General features: G+C 56.9%; 4 protein-coding genes across 4 annotated transcripts in view; 1 reads left to right on the forward strand and 3 right to left on the reverse strand.

Moving 5' to 3' along the window:
• The first annotated feature begins 589 nt into the window (after positions 1–589).
• On the forward strand, positions 590–2,125 carry LOC120509653 (neurophysin 1-like). Its single transcript, XM_039724574.1, has 3 exons — positions 590–731; positions 812–1,013; positions 1,961–2,125. The coding sequence occupies exons 1-3, from the start codon at positions 612–614 to the stop codon at positions 2,008–2,010; spliced, it is 372 nt and encodes a 123-aa protein (XP_039580508.1). The 5' UTR covers positions 590–611; the 3' UTR covers positions 2,011–2,125.
• Positions 2,126–2,477: 352 nt separating this feature from the next.
• MRPS26 (mitochondrial ribosomal protein S26) lies at positions 2,478–5,858 on the reverse strand. The gene is made up of 4 exons (XM_039724754.1): positions 5,576–5,858; positions 4,343–4,480; positions 3,316–3,439; positions 2,478–3,084 (listed from the first exon to the last, which is right to left on the reverse strand). The coding sequence occupies exons 1-4, from the start codon at positions 5,827–5,829 to the stop codon at positions 2,953–2,955; spliced, it is 648 nt and encodes a 215-aa protein (XP_039580688.1). The 5' UTR covers positions 5,830–5,858; the 3' UTR covers positions 2,478–2,952.
• Positions 5,859–6,105: 247 nt separating this feature from the next.
• LOC120509716 (progonadoliberin-2) lies at positions 6,106–9,540 on the reverse strand. The gene is made up of 4 exons (XM_039724769.1): positions 9,191–9,540; positions 8,283–8,422; positions 7,180–7,245; positions 6,106–6,816 (listed from the first exon to the last, which is right to left on the reverse strand). Exons 2-4 carry the CDS (start codon positions 8,418–8,420, stop codon positions 6,796–6,798), a joined length of 225 nt encoding a protein of 74 aa, XP_039580703.1. The 5' UTR covers positions 8,421–8,422; positions 9,191–9,540; the 3' UTR covers positions 6,106–6,795.
• A 1,659-nt stretch (positions 9,541–11,199) lies between these two features.
• Positions 11,200–18,194, reverse strand: part of PTPRA (protein tyrosine phosphatase receptor type A) — a 115,285-nt gene continuing 108,290 nt past the window's right edge. Inside the window, exons 17-24 of the mRNA XM_039724432.1 lie at positions 17,553–17,702; positions 17,351–17,444; positions 16,337–16,413; positions 14,885–15,019; positions 14,131–14,256; positions 12,821–12,972; positions 12,478–12,613; positions 11,200–11,812 (exon numbers count right to left, since the gene is read on the reverse strand). Coding sequence (XP_039580366.1) covers positions 11,738–11,812; positions 12,478–12,613; positions 12,821–12,972; positions 14,131–14,256; positions 14,885–15,019; positions 16,337–16,413; positions 17,351–17,444; positions 17,553–17,702 — 945 coding nt within the window. The 3' untranslated portion in view covers positions 11,200–11,737. The remainder of the gene's footprint in view (positions 11,813–12,477; positions 12,614–12,820; positions 12,973–14,130; positions 14,257–14,884; positions 15,020–16,336; positions 16,414–17,350; positions 17,445–17,552; positions 17,703–18,194) is intronic.

Consider the following 18,194-nt stretch of genomic DNA (forward strand, 5'->3'; position numbering starts at 1 on the left):
CGCAGCTCAGCAGTCCAAAGTGACTGCCAGAGAAGGGCCCCACTCCATCCACAACCTCCATCCACAACCTCCAGCTCCATCCACAACCTCCATATGTCCATCCAGCTCCATCCTCAACCTCCACACGTTCCTCCAGTTCTATCCAGAACCTCCACATGTCCATCCAGCTGCATCCACAACCTCCATATGTCCATCCACAACCTCCAGCTCCATCCACACCCTCCAGCTCCATCCAGCTCCATCCACACCCTCCAGCTCCATCCAGCTCCATCCACAACCTCCATATGCCCATCCACAACCCCGACGTGTCCATCCATCTCCATCCACAACTTCTACACATTCCTCCAGCTCCATCCAGCTCCATCCACACCCTCCACACGTCCCTGCTGCCGCCAGCCTCATCACAGAGGAGCAAACCAACAGCTTGTCCTTGACCTCACGTCCTCGACCTCCGGCTATTAGCCTTGCCCTCCGCTGTGGGCAGCAATGCCTTGTGGTTTTTAAGGAACGCTGGTGACGCCGGTGCCAGAATCCCTAAGCAGGAGCCAGGACTATAAATACAGGGCCGGCTGTTGGGATGGGCAGCTGAAATTCGCCCCTGTCCCGCCGCTATGTCCTGCAAGGCTCTGGCCCTCTGCCTCCTGGGGCTCCTCACTCTCTCCTCGGCTTGCTACATCCAGAACTGCCCCATCGGGGGCAAACGCGCTGTGCTGGACATGGACATCAGGAAGGTGAGATCCTGGGAACTCGGAGCACTCCCAACCCCATCCTTCCCTCCTCCCAACCTTCTTCCCCTCCGTTCCCCGAGCAGTGCCTGCCCTGCGGTCCCCGGAACAAGGGACACTGCTTCGGGCCCAACATCTGCTGCGGGGAGGAGCTGGGCTGCTACATCGGCACCGCGGAGACGCTGCGCTGCCAGGAGGAAAACTTCCTGCCCACGCCCTGCGAGTCGGGACGCAAACCCTGCGGCTCCGGAGGGAGCTGCGCCGCTCCCGGCATCTGCTGCAGCAGCGGTGAGGGGGCACGGGATCCCGGGATCCCTGTCCTGAGCCTCGCACACCCGGGAGGGAATCCAGGGGTCTTGAGAAAGGGGAGGATGCTCAAGGGATTGTCTTTGTCCCGTCCGTGTGTCCGTCCATCGCCCCCACAGCCAGACCACGCTCCATGAGCTATCCAGACCCCAGGGAAGGGATGAGACCGGGAGGGTTTGGGGCAGAGGGAAGCAAACAAATTTTTGGGCTTGAGCAAGTGCAGGAGCCACGTCCCCTCCTGCTCTCATCAGTTTTCCTCAAAATCCCACCCTCCTCCCTAAATTAAACTACAGAGATCCCGCTGTAAATCCCAGGAAGCAGCAGAGAATGGAGTGAACATGAACTCGTCAAACCCCAGTGCCAGGGAGGGGGTGTCTGGATGTTTGGGGGATTCAGAGATCCCGCTGTAAGTCGGGAAGGAAGCAGCAGAGAATGGAGTGAACATGAACTCGTCAAACCCCAGTGCCAGGGAGGGGGTGTCTGGATGTTTGGGGGATTTCTGGGGGCTGTTTTGGGGTCCCTGGGAGCTGTTTTGGGTGTCCCTGGGAGCTGGTTCGGGGAGTCCTTGAGGGCTGTTTCAGGGATCTCCAGGAGCTGTTTCAGGAATCTCTGGGAGCTGGCTCAGAGGGTCCCCAGGGGTTGTTTTTGGGGGTCTCTGGATGTTTAGGGGATTCCTGGGGGCTGTTTTTGGGATCTCTGGGAGCTGTTTCAGGGATCTCTGGGGGCTGTTTTTGGGAGCTCCTGGGGGCTGTTTTGGGGGTCCCTGGGAACTGGTTTGGGGAGTCCTTGAGGTGTGTTTCAGGGATCTCTGGGAGTTGTTTCAGAGGGTCCCTGGGAGCTGTTTCAGGGATCTCTGGGGCCCGTTTTGGGGGATCCCTGGGGTCTGGTGGGTGCTGTCTGGTTTCACACTCCCCCCTCTCTCCCCTCAGAGGGCTGTGGCACTGACTCATCCTGTGACCAGGAGCTGCTGTTCGTGTAACCCACCCGGGAGGGATCCTGCATCCATCACTGTCCCAGCCCTGCCCTGGGCTGCGAGTCAGACTGAAGTGATGAGCTTAATTAGAAATAAAACTTGGACAGAAAAACAGCTCAGACACAAGTCTGTGGGTTTTGTGTGATTGTCTGGTTGAGCTGCAGGCTTAGGAGAAGACACTTTAAGGGAAAAGTGGAGGTAAAAAATGAGGGTTTCAGGTCAAGGAACAATGAATGAGGGAGGGAGGGAGAGGGAGGGAGGGAAGGAGGGAGAGGGACCTGCACACCATGGCTGAACCACAGCAAACTCCAGGCTCAACACTGGGCAGCCCAAAACCACAAGTTTGAGGACAAAGCTGACAGCCTGCAAGACCCCAACAACCCAGAACACCCAAAGTCATTGCAATTTTATCTACACCTTCAGTGGTGATGAATAAATTATGCCTAAAGGGAAGAATAAGGAGACACCAGAAATCCTGCATCATTCAGACACATTTTCTTATTCAGCCACACCAAGGGATGTGCAAAGGAGGGTTTGAAGTGTGAAATCAGGATTACAATTGATTCCTTCCCCCAACAACAAAAAAAGGGAAGGTCAGTGTTTCCTACAAATTCATTCAGCCCTCCTTTGCTTTTGGAAGCATCCAGAGGAGCTGACAGCGAGGAGCTGAGCCAGGCTCTGCCTCGGGAGTGCTCCTGCTCCTGCCCACACGCTTTGAGTGAAGGCAGCAGGGATCCAAACACGTGGGAGGTGGGATCACAGGCACAGCAACAGGGCTGTGCCAGGCTGCTGGAGCCTCCAAGTTTCCCCTCACCCCCTTTTCCCGCAGGCGTTAACCCTTTGGAGGCAGCACAGCCAGACCCCTTCTCCAGCACTTCTGTGGCCAATGTACACATTCCAAGGAAGGATCTGTGTTTTCTGGGGGGCCGGGAGCCCCTGCCAGGGCTGCTAGGAGAGCACCGTGCGCTTGACGATCCGCCCGTCCTTGTCGATGGCGAAGTTGTAGTTCCGTGGGTTGTCCAGGCACTCCTCGATCCGTGCCTCCAGGTTCTCGGGGGTGATGAAGTTTTTGGCTTCCTCCTGAAGCAAAGGACAAGGATTGTCCCCCTCAGGATTATCCCACCCTGTTCCCAGAGCTCTGGCTCAAGCTCTCTCCCATCCATGCGCTGTCAACACCCCTGGAAGGTGCTGGCGCTTTTGTTCCCAGCTGCCAGCTGAAAAATCTGTGGAAAACAAGCCCACGGCTTCCACATGGCTCCCTGGCAGGGAATTCTGGCAGCCTGCTTCCCAGGAGGCACCAGCTGCTCTTACCTGCAGCTGGAGAACCTCCTTCTCTTTCTCCTCCAGGAAAGCCTCCATTTTCCTGGCCTGTTTCTCCGCAATCTCTGCCTTCCTCCTCTTCTGCTCCTCCTCTTCTTTCCTGAGTCTCTCCTCTCTGCCAGACAGAAGGAAAATCTGATGGAGGAGGTGACACGTCCATCCCCAGGTGCTGCCTTCCCCTGGACACGCTCCAGCCCCTCCATGTCCTTCCTAAACTGGGGGGCCCAGAACTGGACACAGCACTCGAGGTGTGCCCTCACCAGAGCTGAGCACAGGGGAAGAATCCCTGCCCTGCTCCTGCTGCCCACACCATTCCTGATCCAGCCAGGAGCCATTGCCCTTCTTGGCCACCTGGGCACACTGCTGGCCCATGTCCAGCCTGCTGTCCATCAGTCCCTGCAGGTCCCTTTCTGCCTGGCTGCTGCCCAGCCACTCTGTCCCCAGCCTGTAGCACTGCAGGGGCTGCTGTGGCCAAAGTGCAGGAACCAGCACTGGGACTTGTTAACCCTCATCTCCCTGGATTCAGCCCCTGGATCCAGCCCCTGGATCCAGCCTGTGCAGAGCCCTCCTGCCCTGCAGCAGAGCCACCCTCACACCCAGCTCGGTGTCACCTGCCAATCTGCTGGTGGAGAACTCAGTCCATGAGGAGCAAAGGCATCCAACAGGGCTGGGCCCAGCCCTGACCCCTGGGGACTGGAGTGTCACCTGCAAATCTGCTGGTGGAGAACTCAGTCAGCAAAGGCATCCAACAGGGCTGGGCCCAGCCCTGACCCCTGGGGACTGGGAGTGACCATTCCCTCACTGGGCCCAGCCCTGACCCCTGGGACACCTCTGGGGACACCTCTGGTGACTGGGAGTGACCATTCCCCACTGAGCCCTGCCATGAACCAGTTCCTAACCCAGCAATGACCCTGCCCAAGCTTCTCTGCAGACATTATCCCAGACTCTGAGTGGGCTCAGCCCTGCCCGAGCAGAAGCCAGGGCAGTGCCCTGCTGGCCCTGCAGGGGCCGTGCTGACCTGCGAGCCCTCTGCCGGGCGTTCTCCTCCTCGTTCCAGGCCATCAGCCGCCGGTGCTCCTCCTGCTCCTCCAGCGAGCCCTCGGCAGCCAGGCGCTCCTCCCGCTTCTTCTGCAGCACCTCGGCCCTGAACTCCGCCCTGAGGGAGAAGGGGAGGGCCCTGAGCTCCGGCCCGGGGCTGCGAGCACAGACTGCCCCACAGCAGAGCCAGCCCCAGCACCCTGCCCCACCATCCCCACCCCTCATCAGTCCAAACCCCACCGCCCTTTCCCACCCCCCAGCATCCCACATCTCCCTGCTCCTGTCACAAAGTGCCCCACGGCCACCCCTCCCCTGCCCCACAGCCCCAGATGGCCACAGGCCCGACCCTCCCCTGCCTCACTGCCCCATATCCAGCCTCCCACCCCACAGCCAGCCCCACAACCCTCCCTCGTTCCACACCCCAGCACTTCATTCAGCCTCCAACTCCATCCCCAGAGCCACAGCCACCCCCAGCCTTCCCCTGCCCCACGGCAGCCTCACAGCCCTGTCCCCCTGCCCTCCAGCCAGTCCCGTACCCCAGAAACCCCACAGGCAGCCCCTAGAAACCCCACAGGCAGCCCCTAGAAACCCCACAGGCAGCCCCTAGAAACCCCACAGGCAGCCCCTAGAAACCCCACAGGCAGCCCCTGCCTCGTACCCAGCCCTTCAACCCTCCCCTGCCCCACAGCCAGTCCCTTACCCAAACCCACCACCGCCCCCAGCCCTCATCAGCCCCATAACCAGTCCCAGAGCAACCCATGTCCGACCTTCCCCTGCCCCACAAGTACCCCCAGCCCCATAACCAGCCCCGACCCTTCCCTGCCCCACAATCAGTCCCTTCCCCTGCCCCACAGCCGCCCCCCGGCTCGGCAGCCTCACATCCCTCTCCCCCTGCCCTCCAGCCAGTCCCGTACCCCAGAAACCCCACAGGCAGCCCCTAGAAACCCCACAGGCAGCCCCTGCCTCGTACCCAGCCCTTCAACCCTCCCCTGCCCCACAGCCAGTCCCTTACCCAAACCCACCACCGCCCCCAGCCCTCATCAGCCCCATAACCAGTCCCAGAGCAACCCATGTCCGACCTTCCCCTGCCCCACAAGTACCCCCAGCCCCATAACCAGCCCCGACCCTTCCCTGCGCCACAATCAGTCCCTTCCCCTGCCCCACAGCCGCCCCCCGGCTCCAGCCCCCCATCTCCACATCCCCGCGCCGGTACCGGAGGGCGCTGAGCACCAGCCGGTGCTGCCGGTACCGCTCCAGCACCACCAGCAGCTCCTCGGGGTCCACGGGCGGCGGCAGCTTCACGCGGCCCGCCTTGGACTTGGCGGGGGGGTCGTGGCGGGTCTTGCGGCCCCGCGCCGGCACGGCCCAGGCGGGGCAGAGCCGCGGGAAGGGGCCGGGGCCCAGCGCGGCCGCCAGGGTCGGCAGCGGGACGGGCCCCGGGCGGCAGCGCCTCAGCGCCGGCAGCATGGCGGCGCCGCTGTGGCCGCGCGGCGCGGAGAGTGGCGTCACACTGCGCGCGGGGAAGGGAGGGGCGAGCGGGGCGTGATGGGAAATGGAGTTCGGGAGGCGTGAGGGAGAGGGACACCCATGGGACAGGGACACCCGTGGGACACACGGACAGCCGTGGGGCAGAGACACCCAGCATGAGACAGGGACTGCCCGGGGACTCGGACGTCCCCGGGGCAGGGACACCCGTGGGACACACGGATACCCGTGGGGCGGGGACACCCTGCATGGGACAGGGACTGCCCGGGGACTCGGACGTCCCCGGGGCAGGGACACCCGTGGGGCAGGGACACCCTACATGGGGCAGGGACAGTCAGGGGACAGGGACACCCCTGAGGCAGGGACACCCTACACGGGACACCCTGCATGGGACACGGACACCTGCGGGACACACGGACACCGGCGGGAACAGGGATGCTCCACACGGGACAGGGACAGCCAGGGGACACCGACATTCGTGGGGCAAGGACACCCTGCACGGGACAGGGATAACCAGGGGACAGGGACACCCCTGAGGCAGGGACACCCTACACGGGACACCCTGCACGGGACCGGGACACCCGTGTGACAGGGACAAGGCCACGGGACGGGGACAGGGACAGGGACACAGACCCCCCCCCGCCCCGCCGGACACGGAGGCGGATCCCTAAGGAACGGGGAACCCAAACTCGGCCCCCGCCCCTCACGGGACGCGAATTCCCGAGCTGTGTCCCCAAGACCGCGACCCCCGCCCCTCACGGGACACGCCATCCCTCTGGGGACACGGACCCCGCCCGCCCCCAGGGACACCACTGTGGCACAGGTGCCACCCCCTCCCACCGTCCCAGCCCCAGGCGAGCCCCTCCATCACCAGAATGCACGAATCCCCCCGGCCCCTTTATTCCCCGCGGGGTCCCGGCTCGGTCCCGCGGGGGTCGCTGGCTCCGGTCAGGGGCGCAGCGCGGGCGGCTGCGGGACAGGGACAGGGGGACCGGTCAGTCCTGGTCCGGGGACCCCCAGGATCGGTCAGACCCGGACACGGGGATCCCCAGGATCGGTAAAACCTGGTCCCAGGGACCCCCAGGATCGGTCAGTCCCGGTCCCGGGGATCCCCAGGATCGGTCAGTCCCGGTACCGGGGACCGTCAGGACCCGTCAGTCCCAGACCCGGGGAGCCCCCCAGGACCCCCAGCACCCCCAGGATCGGTCAGACCCAGACCTGGGGACCCCCAGGATCCGTCATTCCCGCTCCCGGAGACCCCCAGCACCCCCAGGGTCGGTCATTCCCGGTCCCGGGACCCCCCCAGGACCCCCCAGCCCCGCTCCCGCTCACCGGCAGCGGCTCCTCCCGCCGGGGGGGACACGGGAGGGGACGGCAGCGCCCGAGAGGGGACGGGACCTGCGGGAGGGGGGAAAACAGGGGGACAGCCGTGGGGGGAAAAGCAGCCGGGATGGGGGGATCACCCCCGGAGTGGGGGGAATTCCAGGGTGGATGTCCTGGGAATCCCCCCATGGTGCGGGGGATTCGGGGGGAAGGTAAATCGGTGGGGAAATAAGAACGGGAAAAGGGGATGATCTGGGAGGGGGGATAATTCAGGGAGGGGGATAAACTGGGGGGTGATAAACCCGGATAATTCAAGGAGGGGGATAACCAGAGGGAATTATAGCACTTGGGGGGATAAATTCGGATAATTCAGGGAGGGGGATAACCTGGGGTGATAAACCTGGATAATTCAGGGAGGGAGAAAAACTGTGGGGGTGGTTGGGTTAGCCCTTGGGGATGATAAACCCGGATAATTTAAGGAGGGGGATAACCTGGGGGAATGTTAGCCCTTGGGGGGATAAACCCGGATAACTGAGGGAGAGGGGAAAACTGTGGGGTTTTAGCCCGTGGGGATGATAAACCCGGATAATTGAGGGAGAGGGGAAAACTGTGGGGTTTTAGCCCGTGGGGATGATAAACCCGGATAATTGAGGGAGGGGGATAAACTAGGGGGTGATAAACTTGGATAATTCAGGGAGGGGGATAAACTAGGGGGTGATAAACTTGGATAATTCAGGGAGGGGGATAAACTAGGGGGTGATAAACCCGGATAATTCAGGGAGAGGGATAAACTAGGGGGTGATAAACTCTGATAATTCAGGGAGGGGGATAACCTGGGGGGGTTATAGCCCATGGGGGGATAAACCCGGAGTGGGGTTTAACCTGGGGCGGGGATAAATCCAAGAATTCATCGGGGAGATAATTGAGGGAGGGTTAATTGCGAGGGGTATAATCCAGGGAGAATAATTTGGGGCAGTGCAACTCGGGCAGGGATAATCCAGAGGAGAGGAGCAGGGAGAGGGGGTGACACAAATCCTGGGCAGGGGGACACAGCATCACCCCGGGAGGGAAGGGAACGACCCGGAGGGGGTGACCGGGTGGGGACAGCCTACCTGGGGGTCGCTGGGGGTCCGCAGGTCCCGCTTGCCCCCCGGGTACCAGCCGTGGGACCAGTGCTGGCCGCGGGCGCGGGGCAGGGCGCAGCTCAGCAGCAGCAGCGCCAGCAGCAGCAGCGACCCGCGGGGTGCCATGGCTGCGGGGACACGCAGGGCCCTGTCCCAGCGGCATCCGCTCCGGGGACACCCCCGGGGGGCTGCGGGAGGGCTGAGCACCCGTGGGGGCTGCCTGGGCTGGTTTGGGTTCAGTAGGAGCGCGGGGGCTGAGTGGGGGGATGGAGATCCCGAGGGGGTGAGCACCCACAGGTGGGTTTGGGATGGGGATCCAGAGGGGATGAGCACCCACGGGTGGGTTTGGGATGGAGATGCAGAGGGGATGAGCACCCACGGGTGGGTTTGGGATGGGGATCCAGAGGGGATGAGCACCCACGGGTGGGTTTGGGATGGGGATCCAGAGGGGATGAGCACCCACGGGTGGGTTTGGGATGGGGATGCAGAGGGGGTGAGCAGCCGTGGGTGGGTTTGGGATGGAGATCCAGAGGGGATGAGCACCCACGGGTGGGTTTGGGATGGAGATCCAAAGGGGATGACCCAGCATCACATTAGGGTGGGTTTAGGATGGAAATCCAGAGGGGATGAGCACCCATGGATGGGCTGGGGTGGGTTTGGGGTGCAGATGCTGGAAGGGATGACCCAGCATCAATTTGGGATGCAGATCCAGAGGGAATGAGCACCCCTGGGTGCCCTTTGGGGCTGGAGAAGCCGGAGGGGCTCAGCACCCCGGGGTGCTGCGGGGGTTTGGATCCTGCACGGACACTCCCCCCACCCCCCATTGGGGTCTGATTTGGGGCAAGCAGGACCCCCCAGCCCGGGCCCAGCCCGTGCCGTGCCCGGGGCAGCCTCACCTGGCCGGGCGGGAGGTGGCAGTGCCGGTGGCAGTGGTGGCAGTGGCGGCGGTGGCAGTGGCCGGCAGGGCAGGCACCGCTATTTGAAGGGCTCGGTGACAATGACGTCGGCCTGGCCACCGCTCCCAGGGGGGACCGTGACCTCGCTGATGGCATCGTCCTCCCCGTGCCGGTGCCCGGTGCCTCCCTGTCCCCAAATGTGGCACCACAGAACAGCACCGCGAGACCCCTTTGTGGGGATTCCCCCCAGAACGGGCTCATTTCCCATTTCCTGGCAGACGGATCCAGACCGTCCCTCTGCAGCTCCAGGGATGCTCTTGTTGGAAGGAGGGGAGCAAATTCCCCGTGCCTCAGTTTCCCTACCCCAGCCCAGCCCTGATTTCCTCGGTTCTCCCCCCAATTTCAAATCTGTCACCCCCAAACTGGGGCTGGATGCTGGCAGTGGCCATGGAGCCCACAGCTCCCAGACCAGGGGATGTGGCAGAGCTCAGGAGGGGGATTTAGGCAGGATCTGGCCCTGGATTATCCCCAGCAGCTGCTCATCTCTCTGATATTTGCAGTTGGATGCAGGATGGGGACAGGGCAGATGCTGTGGCAAAAGCTCAAGGCAGCTCCCAGGACCCCAAAATTTCCCCAAGCCCCCTGAGATCCTGGGAATGAAGGAAAAAAGGGGAAATGGAGGGAATTGTTGGGGTGGTCCATGCTCTTGGTTGGAGCACTTGTGGGGACAAATGAAACCCTCCTGTTCAAGGAGGGTCCCCATTTCTTTGCGGTCACCACATTTATTTCTGAGTGTGACTTACAGCCTTGGCCCAAAGCCCCCAAAATTTAGGAGCTGGAATTTATTAGCAATGGGCTGGTGGGGCTCATGAGGGGCACCAGGTGATGGAGTGGGGATGATGGCAGCAGCAAAGCAACTTTTGGGGTGTTGTGGGTGGCTGAGGGTGCCCCTTTGCCTGTGTGCCTCCACTGAACCCTCCTGTGAATCCTGCCTGGATGGAAAAAACTGAAAAAACTCAGATACTCTGACTCATGGGCTGTTTCTACCCAGAATTTCCCAGATTTCAACCCCATATCCTGAGCCTAGGACATCCCTGTCAATGTTCCTGAGCCCTGACACCCACCCTGTGCTGCCCATCACAGTTTGGGGTGTCCAGAGAAACCCTTGGGGTGAAATTCTGCTCCAAACCAGTTCTCCCAGTGCCTGCAGAGGGGATGGAGCTCCTGGACGTGGTGCCCTGACTGCAGGAGGAACAAGGAAGGTGTTTTCCTCAGGCACTGCTTCATAACAAAGAAAATAATAAAATCAACCATATTAAGCTGATTTTTTCCTAATATACAAGTGCTGCACCCCTGGTCTTCAGATATTTCTTGACTTTTTGGATTCTTCTTGAAACAGAGCAGGCCTGGAGTGGGAATTTGGGAAAAATCCTTCCCTGTGAGGGTGGGCAGGCCCTGGCACAGCTGCCCAGAGGAGCTGTGGCTGCCCCTGGATCCCTGAAGTGTCCAAGGCCAGGTTGGATGGGACTTGGAGAAATCTGGGATAGTGGAAGGTGTCCATGCCATGGCAGGGGGTGGGATTGGTATTTTATGAGATCCCTTCCACCCCAAACCATTCCATGATTCTGTGATCCCTCAGGATGCCAGGAAAAATAATCTGAAATCTCCTCCAGCAGCTGGGGGTGGAGCTCACCTGGTGCAAAGAGCACCAGCAGGGGTGGCAGGGCCACTGTGTCACCCTCAGCCCCAACCCCTCTCTAAAACCCAGCTCCAAACACACAGACCTTTCCTTCAGGCAACAAAAATCCTTTTGTTTTTCTGGGGTTTCCTTTTTTGGGGTGGAAATCTCAACATTTGGGTGCTGCTGTGTGGCAATTACAGTTTCCAAACCAGCAGTGCATGGTGGCCTGACCCTGAGGGAGGAAAGTTTTTAGCTTTTGGTATAAAAATGAGGGTATTTATATATAAACACACACACAGAATGAGCTTGCTTTTTTTTTTTTCTTCTCCTTATTTTTCTTAAGAGCTGACCAGCAGAAAAATGTGAAACCATTTCCCTGCAGGTTTGGAAAAGCTTGTGCTGGTGGGGTTGTAGTGGGGGGGGTTTGGGTTTTGTTTCAGATGAGATCCAGAATATCTTTCTTTCCTTTTTTTTTTTTTTTTAAAAAAAGGCTTTACTCCCTCAAGAAAAAAAAAAAAAAAAAAGAGATTTACAAACAAAATAACAGCCTGTATCAACTCTCCAGAAGAGAGATGGTATGACAATATTAATCCAAACATCACGCTATTTAATTCCCCAATAAAACATTGGAAAAAAAGGAGCCAACAGTATCTGCACTAACACTTTGCTACATATAAAATCTCCAGCTAATATGAAGCTTATGGTACCAACCTCTAAAACAGTTAAGATATATACACATAGGTTTTTTTTTGTTTTGTTTGGGAGGGGTATATTAACAAACAGAATATTACAAAATATTAAAGAAGGCAACTCTTCTGTCATTTGTTTCGGGGAGGGTGGCTGTGGATTTTTGTTCCTGTTTTTCTTCACTTGAAGTTGGCGTAGTCTGAGAAGGCGTCGATGTATTCCTGCACCACCTTGTAGCAGAATTCGTACTGTTCCTGTGGGGTTTGGGAGAGAACGGGCTCAGACAGGAAAATCCACACCTGAGACAGCACCTGAGGCTTGGTCAGGTGTCCAGAGCAGGTCCCCCCTCCTTGTGACCCCCCAAAGCCTTGCTGGGGTGCTCATGGCAAAACAAACTCTGGGGTTCTGTCTGGATCCCAAAAGGCTTTTCTCCTAAAACCCTTGCAAGACCTCACCCAGCCCCAACCCTACCCCTGTGCAGGGCTCCACAGCCACTCCAGGACACCTTCCCAGGAGTTTCAGCTCATGAATGTATGGACTGTGGTTGAGGATGTCTTCAAGGAGGTTCCTACAACTTCTGTCAGTGCTTAAGAGGCATTTGATGCCTTAACAAGAGGAAGGGAGAGAGCTCCTGGCCCACCTTCACAGAATCACAGATCCTGGAATGGTTTGGGCTGGAAGGAACCACAAGGATGACCTTGCTCCATTCCCTGCCACATGCAGGGACACCTTCCACTGTCCCAGGCTGCTCCAAGCCCCATCCAGCCTGGCCTTGGGCACTGCCAGGGATGATGAACCCACATCTTCCCCCTCTCCCTCTTCCATGGAGGGCAAAAACCTTGAACCAAAGAGGTTTTTGCTCAACACTGAGCCCCCAGCCCACCCTTGCTGAGGTTCTGACGGGGCAGGAGGCACCTACCAGTGTCTGCACCATGTGTGGCCTCTGTAGTCTCAAGCTCTTGACTGTCTGAAAGACATCGAGGATGGCCTCTGCCTTCACCCTCTCCAGGACAGTGCTCAGCGCACAGAAGGTGCCCGTTCTTCCTGCTCCAGCACTGGGAAAGAGAAACCAGGGCCTCAGGGAAAACCCCTGAGGGGTCCCAAACCCCCAGAGGACAGTGGAAAGCACTGGAGAACTGGAGGAGCCAGTCCTGCCCCAGGTTCTCCCAGTTTATCCAGGACACAATCTGGGATTCTGACCAAGCTCCTGGTGGAGCAGATCCCCTCGGAGGGGTGGCCCAGCTGCCCCAGCCAGGCTTTACCTGCAGTGCACAGTGATGGGGTGGTTGCCAGACTGCTGCTGCTGCTTCTGCACCGCTGCAATGATGTTGATCATGCCCTTCCCATCCCCGGGGATCCCAACCTCTGGCCAGCCATGGAAGTGAAACTGCCGGATCTGTCGGCTCTTGTTCTCCTGTGGGGAGGGCACAGCTCGAGGTCAGGCTGAGGGGTCTGCACCAAGGAACCTGTCACTGTCACATTTTCTGGAAAAATCTCTGCGCCAGGATTTCTCTCCTGGGAAGCTGAGAAGCCTCAGAGAAAAAGGAAAACCGTATTATCTTATCTGCTTCTCCTGTGTTTTGCTGCTTTGGAATGTGTTTGGAGATTGTTTATCCAACATGTGAATTGTTTTTATTTATTGGCCAATCACAGCCAAGCTGTGTCAAGACTCTGGAGAGAGTCACAGGTTATCTTCATTATCTTTCAGCCTTCTGTAAGTATCCTTTCTGTATTATTCACTATAGTTTTAGTATAGCATTCTTTTATATTATATAGTAAAATAATAAATTTGCCTTCTAAGAACACGGAGTCAGAGTCATCATTTTCTTCACCTTTGTTGGGGGACCCCACAATTACCACAGGAACCCAGGGGCTCAGAGCTTTGGGATAACAATCCCTGTAGGAAATCCCTGCTTGTGAGGGAGTGGCATTCCCAGGGCAGGGAGCAGGGGAAATGTGGGGAATGGGAGCAGGAGGGAGGCTTGGTGGTGAGGGCAGCAGGAATGAGCAGCAGGACAGGGACTCTCAGGGGTGGGAGGCAGGGATACAGGGATAAAATCCCTTTGGGACAATGAGGAGCTGATGGAACACCAGCAGGGGCTCATGGCAGTGAAACCCAGGTATTGTATTTGTGGGGTTCCCAGATGAAGGAAGGAATGATGTATCTGACTTCATGTTTTTAGAAGGCTAATTTACTATTTTATGATTCTACATTATATTAAAGAATAATAAACTAAACTATACAAAAGAATACAGAAAGGAGACAGAAGGCTAGAAAGAATTTTGTGACTCTCTTTTCAGAGGCCAACACAGCTTGGCCCCAATTGGCCAATAAGTCAAAACAATTCACATGAAACCAATGAAACAATCACCTGTTAGATAAACAATCTCCAACCACATTCCAAAGCAGCAAAACACAGGAGAAGCAGATGAGATAATATTGATTTCCTTTTTCTCTGAGGCTTCTCAGCTTCCCAGGAGAGAAATCTTGTGCAAAGGGATTTTTCTGGAAAACACGACTGCCACAGCCAGGAGCACGCAGAGGTCCCAGGGGGAGCAGGCAGGCTCTTACCCTGGTGTTGGTCACCAGCAGGTCTCTCACTGTGTAGCTCTCACACTCCTCCTCCTTCTTCAGCTCCACCGTGATGTCCCCGTAGGACACGGAGCCGTCGGATGGCCAGTACTGGGCACACTTCTCCTGAGGAAGCAGCACAGGGGGCCACAGGATGAGCAAATCCTGATTTTCCCATGGATTTGGATAGAAGAATCTCCTGGCAGCTGCCCAGCACCAGGTGGTGTTGAGCTTTACTGGATCATGCAAAAGTGCACTTGTATAATCATTTAATGACTATGATAAATGATACGATTGTTAAATGTGATGATTGTTTGGTAACTGGATATGATTGTTGTTTAATTGTAACAAGAATCATGAGGAATGATGTTTGGGGGATTTGATGGAGATTACAGGATCCACACTTAGATGAGATCAATGCACACAATAGAACAATATAAGTTTAATAATGAATATGTAGTTATATAAATGATAAGCGTATAAACATGTGTTGACCCTGAAGCCATGTGGGAGTCAGATTTGGGTCTGTACCCCTGACACCCAGAGCTCTTCCATAAAAGCACCTGCATATAATCATTCTGTGATGATGTGTTTGTAAACTCTAACAGTGGGATCCCACAGGCTTCACAAACTCCCAGAACCACAGACTGGTTTGGGCTGGAAGGCCCATAAGGGCCATCCCATTCCAAACTCCTGCTGCTCATTCATTTATTTATTCCCCTGGTGTTTAGTGCAGCTGATCCCGGGAGCTTACCTGGCCTCTCTCCTCCAGCTCTGTCAGCATCACTATGGAGCAGGATTTCCACTCCCAGATCATCCTCCAGAAGTCCTCTATCGTGTGCTGCAGCGGCCCTTGGCTGGCGATGTAGGAATCCTTCTGGCGATAACCCTGGAATTTGGGAACAGGCTCAGTGCACCAGCAGGAGGAACCTCTTGGACACGGCTGGCCTGCCAAGCTCAGCTCAATTTTGGGAGGATCACATCCCCTACACACACCTGGCTTTATCCATTTGGGTTTCCAGCACACCTAGGCAATGTTGCAAGCTCTGAGTGCTGGAGCAGAGCTTTGCCTTAGCTCCAAGTGCTCCAGGTATGATTTTTATTGGGGATTTTTGGAAGAAGCAAGCAAAACTAAACTGCACTAGATGATCTTTAAGGTTCCTTCCAACCCAGACCATTCTATGATCTGTGAAAACCAGCAGGAAGGCTGCATGACTTTGGCTTTTCTGGATGACTCTGGCTTTTTCACAGCCACAAAGAGTTTTTGTTTCCAAACCCCTCTGACTCCCCTGTGCCCTCCCTGCAGACTGTGACTGCAGATGCTTCGTCATTTGGAGTTTGTCATTTAAGCAAAGTTCAGCAGAGGCAGGAAATTGAATCCTCAGCCCAAATTGCTTACGTGCCACGGAAGCTTTCTGATCTGGATGCACAACAAGGCAGCTGCTCCTGGCTGCTCCCACAGCCACAGCAGGCACCCAGCAAAGGAGATTGCAGGGAGCAATTAATTAGGGATGTTAGAATGGGGAATAAACTGGTTTTTGTGAGCAAACTCAGCCTTTTTGGGGGAATAAAAAATCACAGTGTCATTAGGAGAGGAAAACAGAAATTGGGCTGGAGAAGAGCAGGGTCTGTGACTTGGCCAGCACTGGCATCACTGCATGGAGATCAATACTCATCCGAAATGTCTCCCTGGAGTCCACAGGACTGCTCAGGAGAGAAGGATGTGCAATCACTTATCTCCTCCTCAGAGTGAGGACAGCACTTAACCTCCCTGCCTCTCCTCCTGCCACCACCAGACAGGTGTAATGGGATTGACCTGGCTCCTCTCCAAGGTTTTGGGATCGTGCATTGCTCCCTTAGCTAATCTGGTGGATGTTTTCTGACCAAATGGCCATGGCTGTGGTATTTCCATGGATACATGGATCCTTTCTCCACAGCCATCAGCAGAGCCCAGAGGGGCAGAAGTGAGCCCAGGATTTGGAGGCTCTGCTCAGGCTCCAGCTCTGCTCACCCACAAGGAGCTGGATAAACCTGGGGGTTTATTGGAGAAAGGAACCAGCACCTTCCAATGACACAAAGCAAAGTCACGTGGAGGGAGCTGTACAAAACCCATAAAAGGAGTGTTTGGGATAAATTCTTCCCAAAGGAAGCAGCATGAGGTGGTTTCCATTGGAAGAAGATGGCAAGAAGATTGGAGAAGACTCACATCAATGAAGGAAGCGTTTACATAGTCTGTGTTCTCCTCCCCTCTCTTCACTGGAATGATTACTCGGTTGAACTCATCTGGAACAGAACAAAACCATCTGAGATTGGGGATAACCTGCATGGCCTTTAGCTGGGGAATCACCAAGCCCCAGGTGGGAGACACAGAGACAAGGGGAGCACAGTGCACCTGGCTGGGACAAGGACAGCCAGCTCCACCCTCTGCCGTGCCCTGCTTTGGGGCAGAGGAAGGGGATGCTGAGCTCTCCAGGGAAAGGACCTGCCCAGCACTGGGACTCTTTTACCCTTGGGGCAGAGAGGCTCATACAGGGCTGGCTGCCATCTGTGTCCAGAGAAAGTCTGAGTATCTTCAGGCATGGAGACTCCACAGCCTCCTTGGGCCAAAATGTGCTCCCTGATGTCCAGAGGGACCCTCCTGTGCTCAGTGTGTGCCCGTGGCCCCTTGTCCTGTCCCTGGCCACCACTGACAGAGCCTGCCTCTGGTCTCTCTGCACCCTCCCTGCAGGTGCTGATGGACAGGGATGAGGCCCCTGGAGCCTTCTCTTCTCCTTCTGAGCAGTCCCAGCTCTCCCAGCCCTTCCTCAGGGCAGAGCTGCTGCAGCCCCCTCCCTGGGCTGTCCCCAGCCTGTCCATGTCCCTCTTGTGCTGGGACCCAGTGCTCCAGGTGTGGCCTCCCCAGTGCTGAGCAGAGGGGCAGGATCCCCTCCCTGGACCTGCTGGAAGAGTTTTGTCTCACACTGCCCAGGCACCACTGTCCCTTTTGTCACAAGGACACTTTGCTGGCTCAGGTTCAGGCTGCCTGTCAGGACCCCTAGGTCCTTTCCTGCTTTTCCACCCAGCTGGGTGCCCCCAGTCCAGACTGGTACCCGGGCTTGTCCCTCCCCAGGGGCAGCACTTTGCCCTTTTCCTTGAACATCACAAGGTCCCTGTTTGCCCCATTTCTCCAGCCTGCTTCCTGTCCCCACACCCACCAGACACTCAGCCAAACAAGCCTTACATGGAATTATCTGAAGCACCCTGTTCTTCTTCATGTTGGCTGGCAAATTGCCCGTCCTCATCTTGTCATTCTGGATTTTGATTGAAGTGAGCTTCTGCAGGGCAAGGAGCAAAGCAGAGGGGATTTTCAGAGCCACCCAGTGCCAGGTGATCCCTGCACCATCCCAGCACATCCACCAGGACAGGACAACAGCCACACTCACCTTGAACTCCTCCTCCAGCCCGTTGCTGCTGGTCCCTGGCACTTTGTTGTAGATTTTCTGGAGGTGGATCTCTAGGGAGGTCACCTCCAGCTCCGTGTCACCGTACAGGTAGTGCTCCAGAAGTGCTTGGTATATGAACACATACTGCATCTGAGGGGTGCAGGGAGAAGGAAGGAGTTAAAAGGAAGTCTGAGTCTCTCTGAAATCTTCCTTTTTAAAATTGGTCTCACTGCTCATAACTGCATCTCTATCCATACAAGTTACTTTGCTTTTTTCCCCGTGCTCCTTTTTTTCTGCCATGTTCCACGCCCATGCTGGTGCAAACCCTCCAACCTCTGCCTGCCCTCTGAGAGCCCAGAAAAGTGAGTGACAACTTTCCTGCCACCAAATGGGGACTGTTTCTTTATTTACCACACCAAGCAAAGCAGATGTGACACAAAACATTCTCCAAGCCTGGAGAAAAGGAGGCTCAGGGGGGACCTTCTGGTTCCACAAGATTCCTTCCTGACAGGAGGGGACAACCAGGGGCAACAAGGGACAGGATGAGAGGGAATGGCCTCAAGCTGTGCCAGGGGAAGGTCAGGTGGGATATTGGATAAATTTCTTCATGGAAAGGGTGTCCAGCCCTGGCACAGCTGCACA

Source organism: Passer montanus, unplaced genomic scaffold (assembly GCF_014805655.1).
Source record: "Passer montanus isolate IOZ18808 unplaced genomic scaffold, ASM1480565v1 scaffold109, whole genome shotgun sequence".
NCBI lineage: Eukaryota > Metazoa > Chordata > Aves > Passeriformes > Passeridae > Passer > Passer montanus.

Coding starts and splice junctions, on each gene's coding strand:
- LOC120509653 (XM_039724574.1), top strand. CDS start 612: ATGTCCTGCAAGGCTCTGGCCCTCTGCCTCCTGGGGCTCCTCACTCTC. Junction 732..811: donor TGGACATGGACATCAGGAAG/GTGAGATCCTGG, acceptor TTCCCCGAGCAG/TGCCTGCCCTGCGGTCCCCG. Junction 1,014..1,960: donor CGGCATCTGCTGCAGCAGCG/GTGAGGGGGCAC, acceptor CTCTCCCCTCAG/AGGGCTGTGGCACTGACTCA.
- MRPS26 (XM_039724754.1), bottom strand. CDS start 5,829: ATGCTGCCGGCGCTGAGGCGCTGCCGCCCGGGGCCCGTCCCGCTGCCG. Junction 4,481..5,575: donor CTGGTGCTCAGCGCCCTCCG/GTACCGGCGCGG, acceptor CTTCTCCCTCAG/GGCGGAGTTCAGGGCCGAGG. Junction 3,085..3,315: donor AGGAGGTTCTCCAGCTGCAG/GTAAGAGCAGCT, acceptor CCTTTGCTTCAG/GAGGAAGCCAAAAACTTCAT.
- LOC120509716 (XM_039724769.1), bottom strand. CDS start 8,420: ATGGCACCCCGCGGGTCGCTGCTGCTGCTGGCGCTGCTGCTGCTGAGC. Junction 7,246..8,282: donor GGACCCCCAGCGACCCCCAG/GTAGGCTGTCCC, acceptor CCCCTCCCGCAG/GTCCCGTCCCCTCTCGGGCG. Junction 6,817..7,179: donor GGCGGGAGGAGCCGCTGCCG/GTGAGCGGGAGC, acceptor CCTGTCCCGCAG/CCGCCCGCGCTGCGCCCCTG.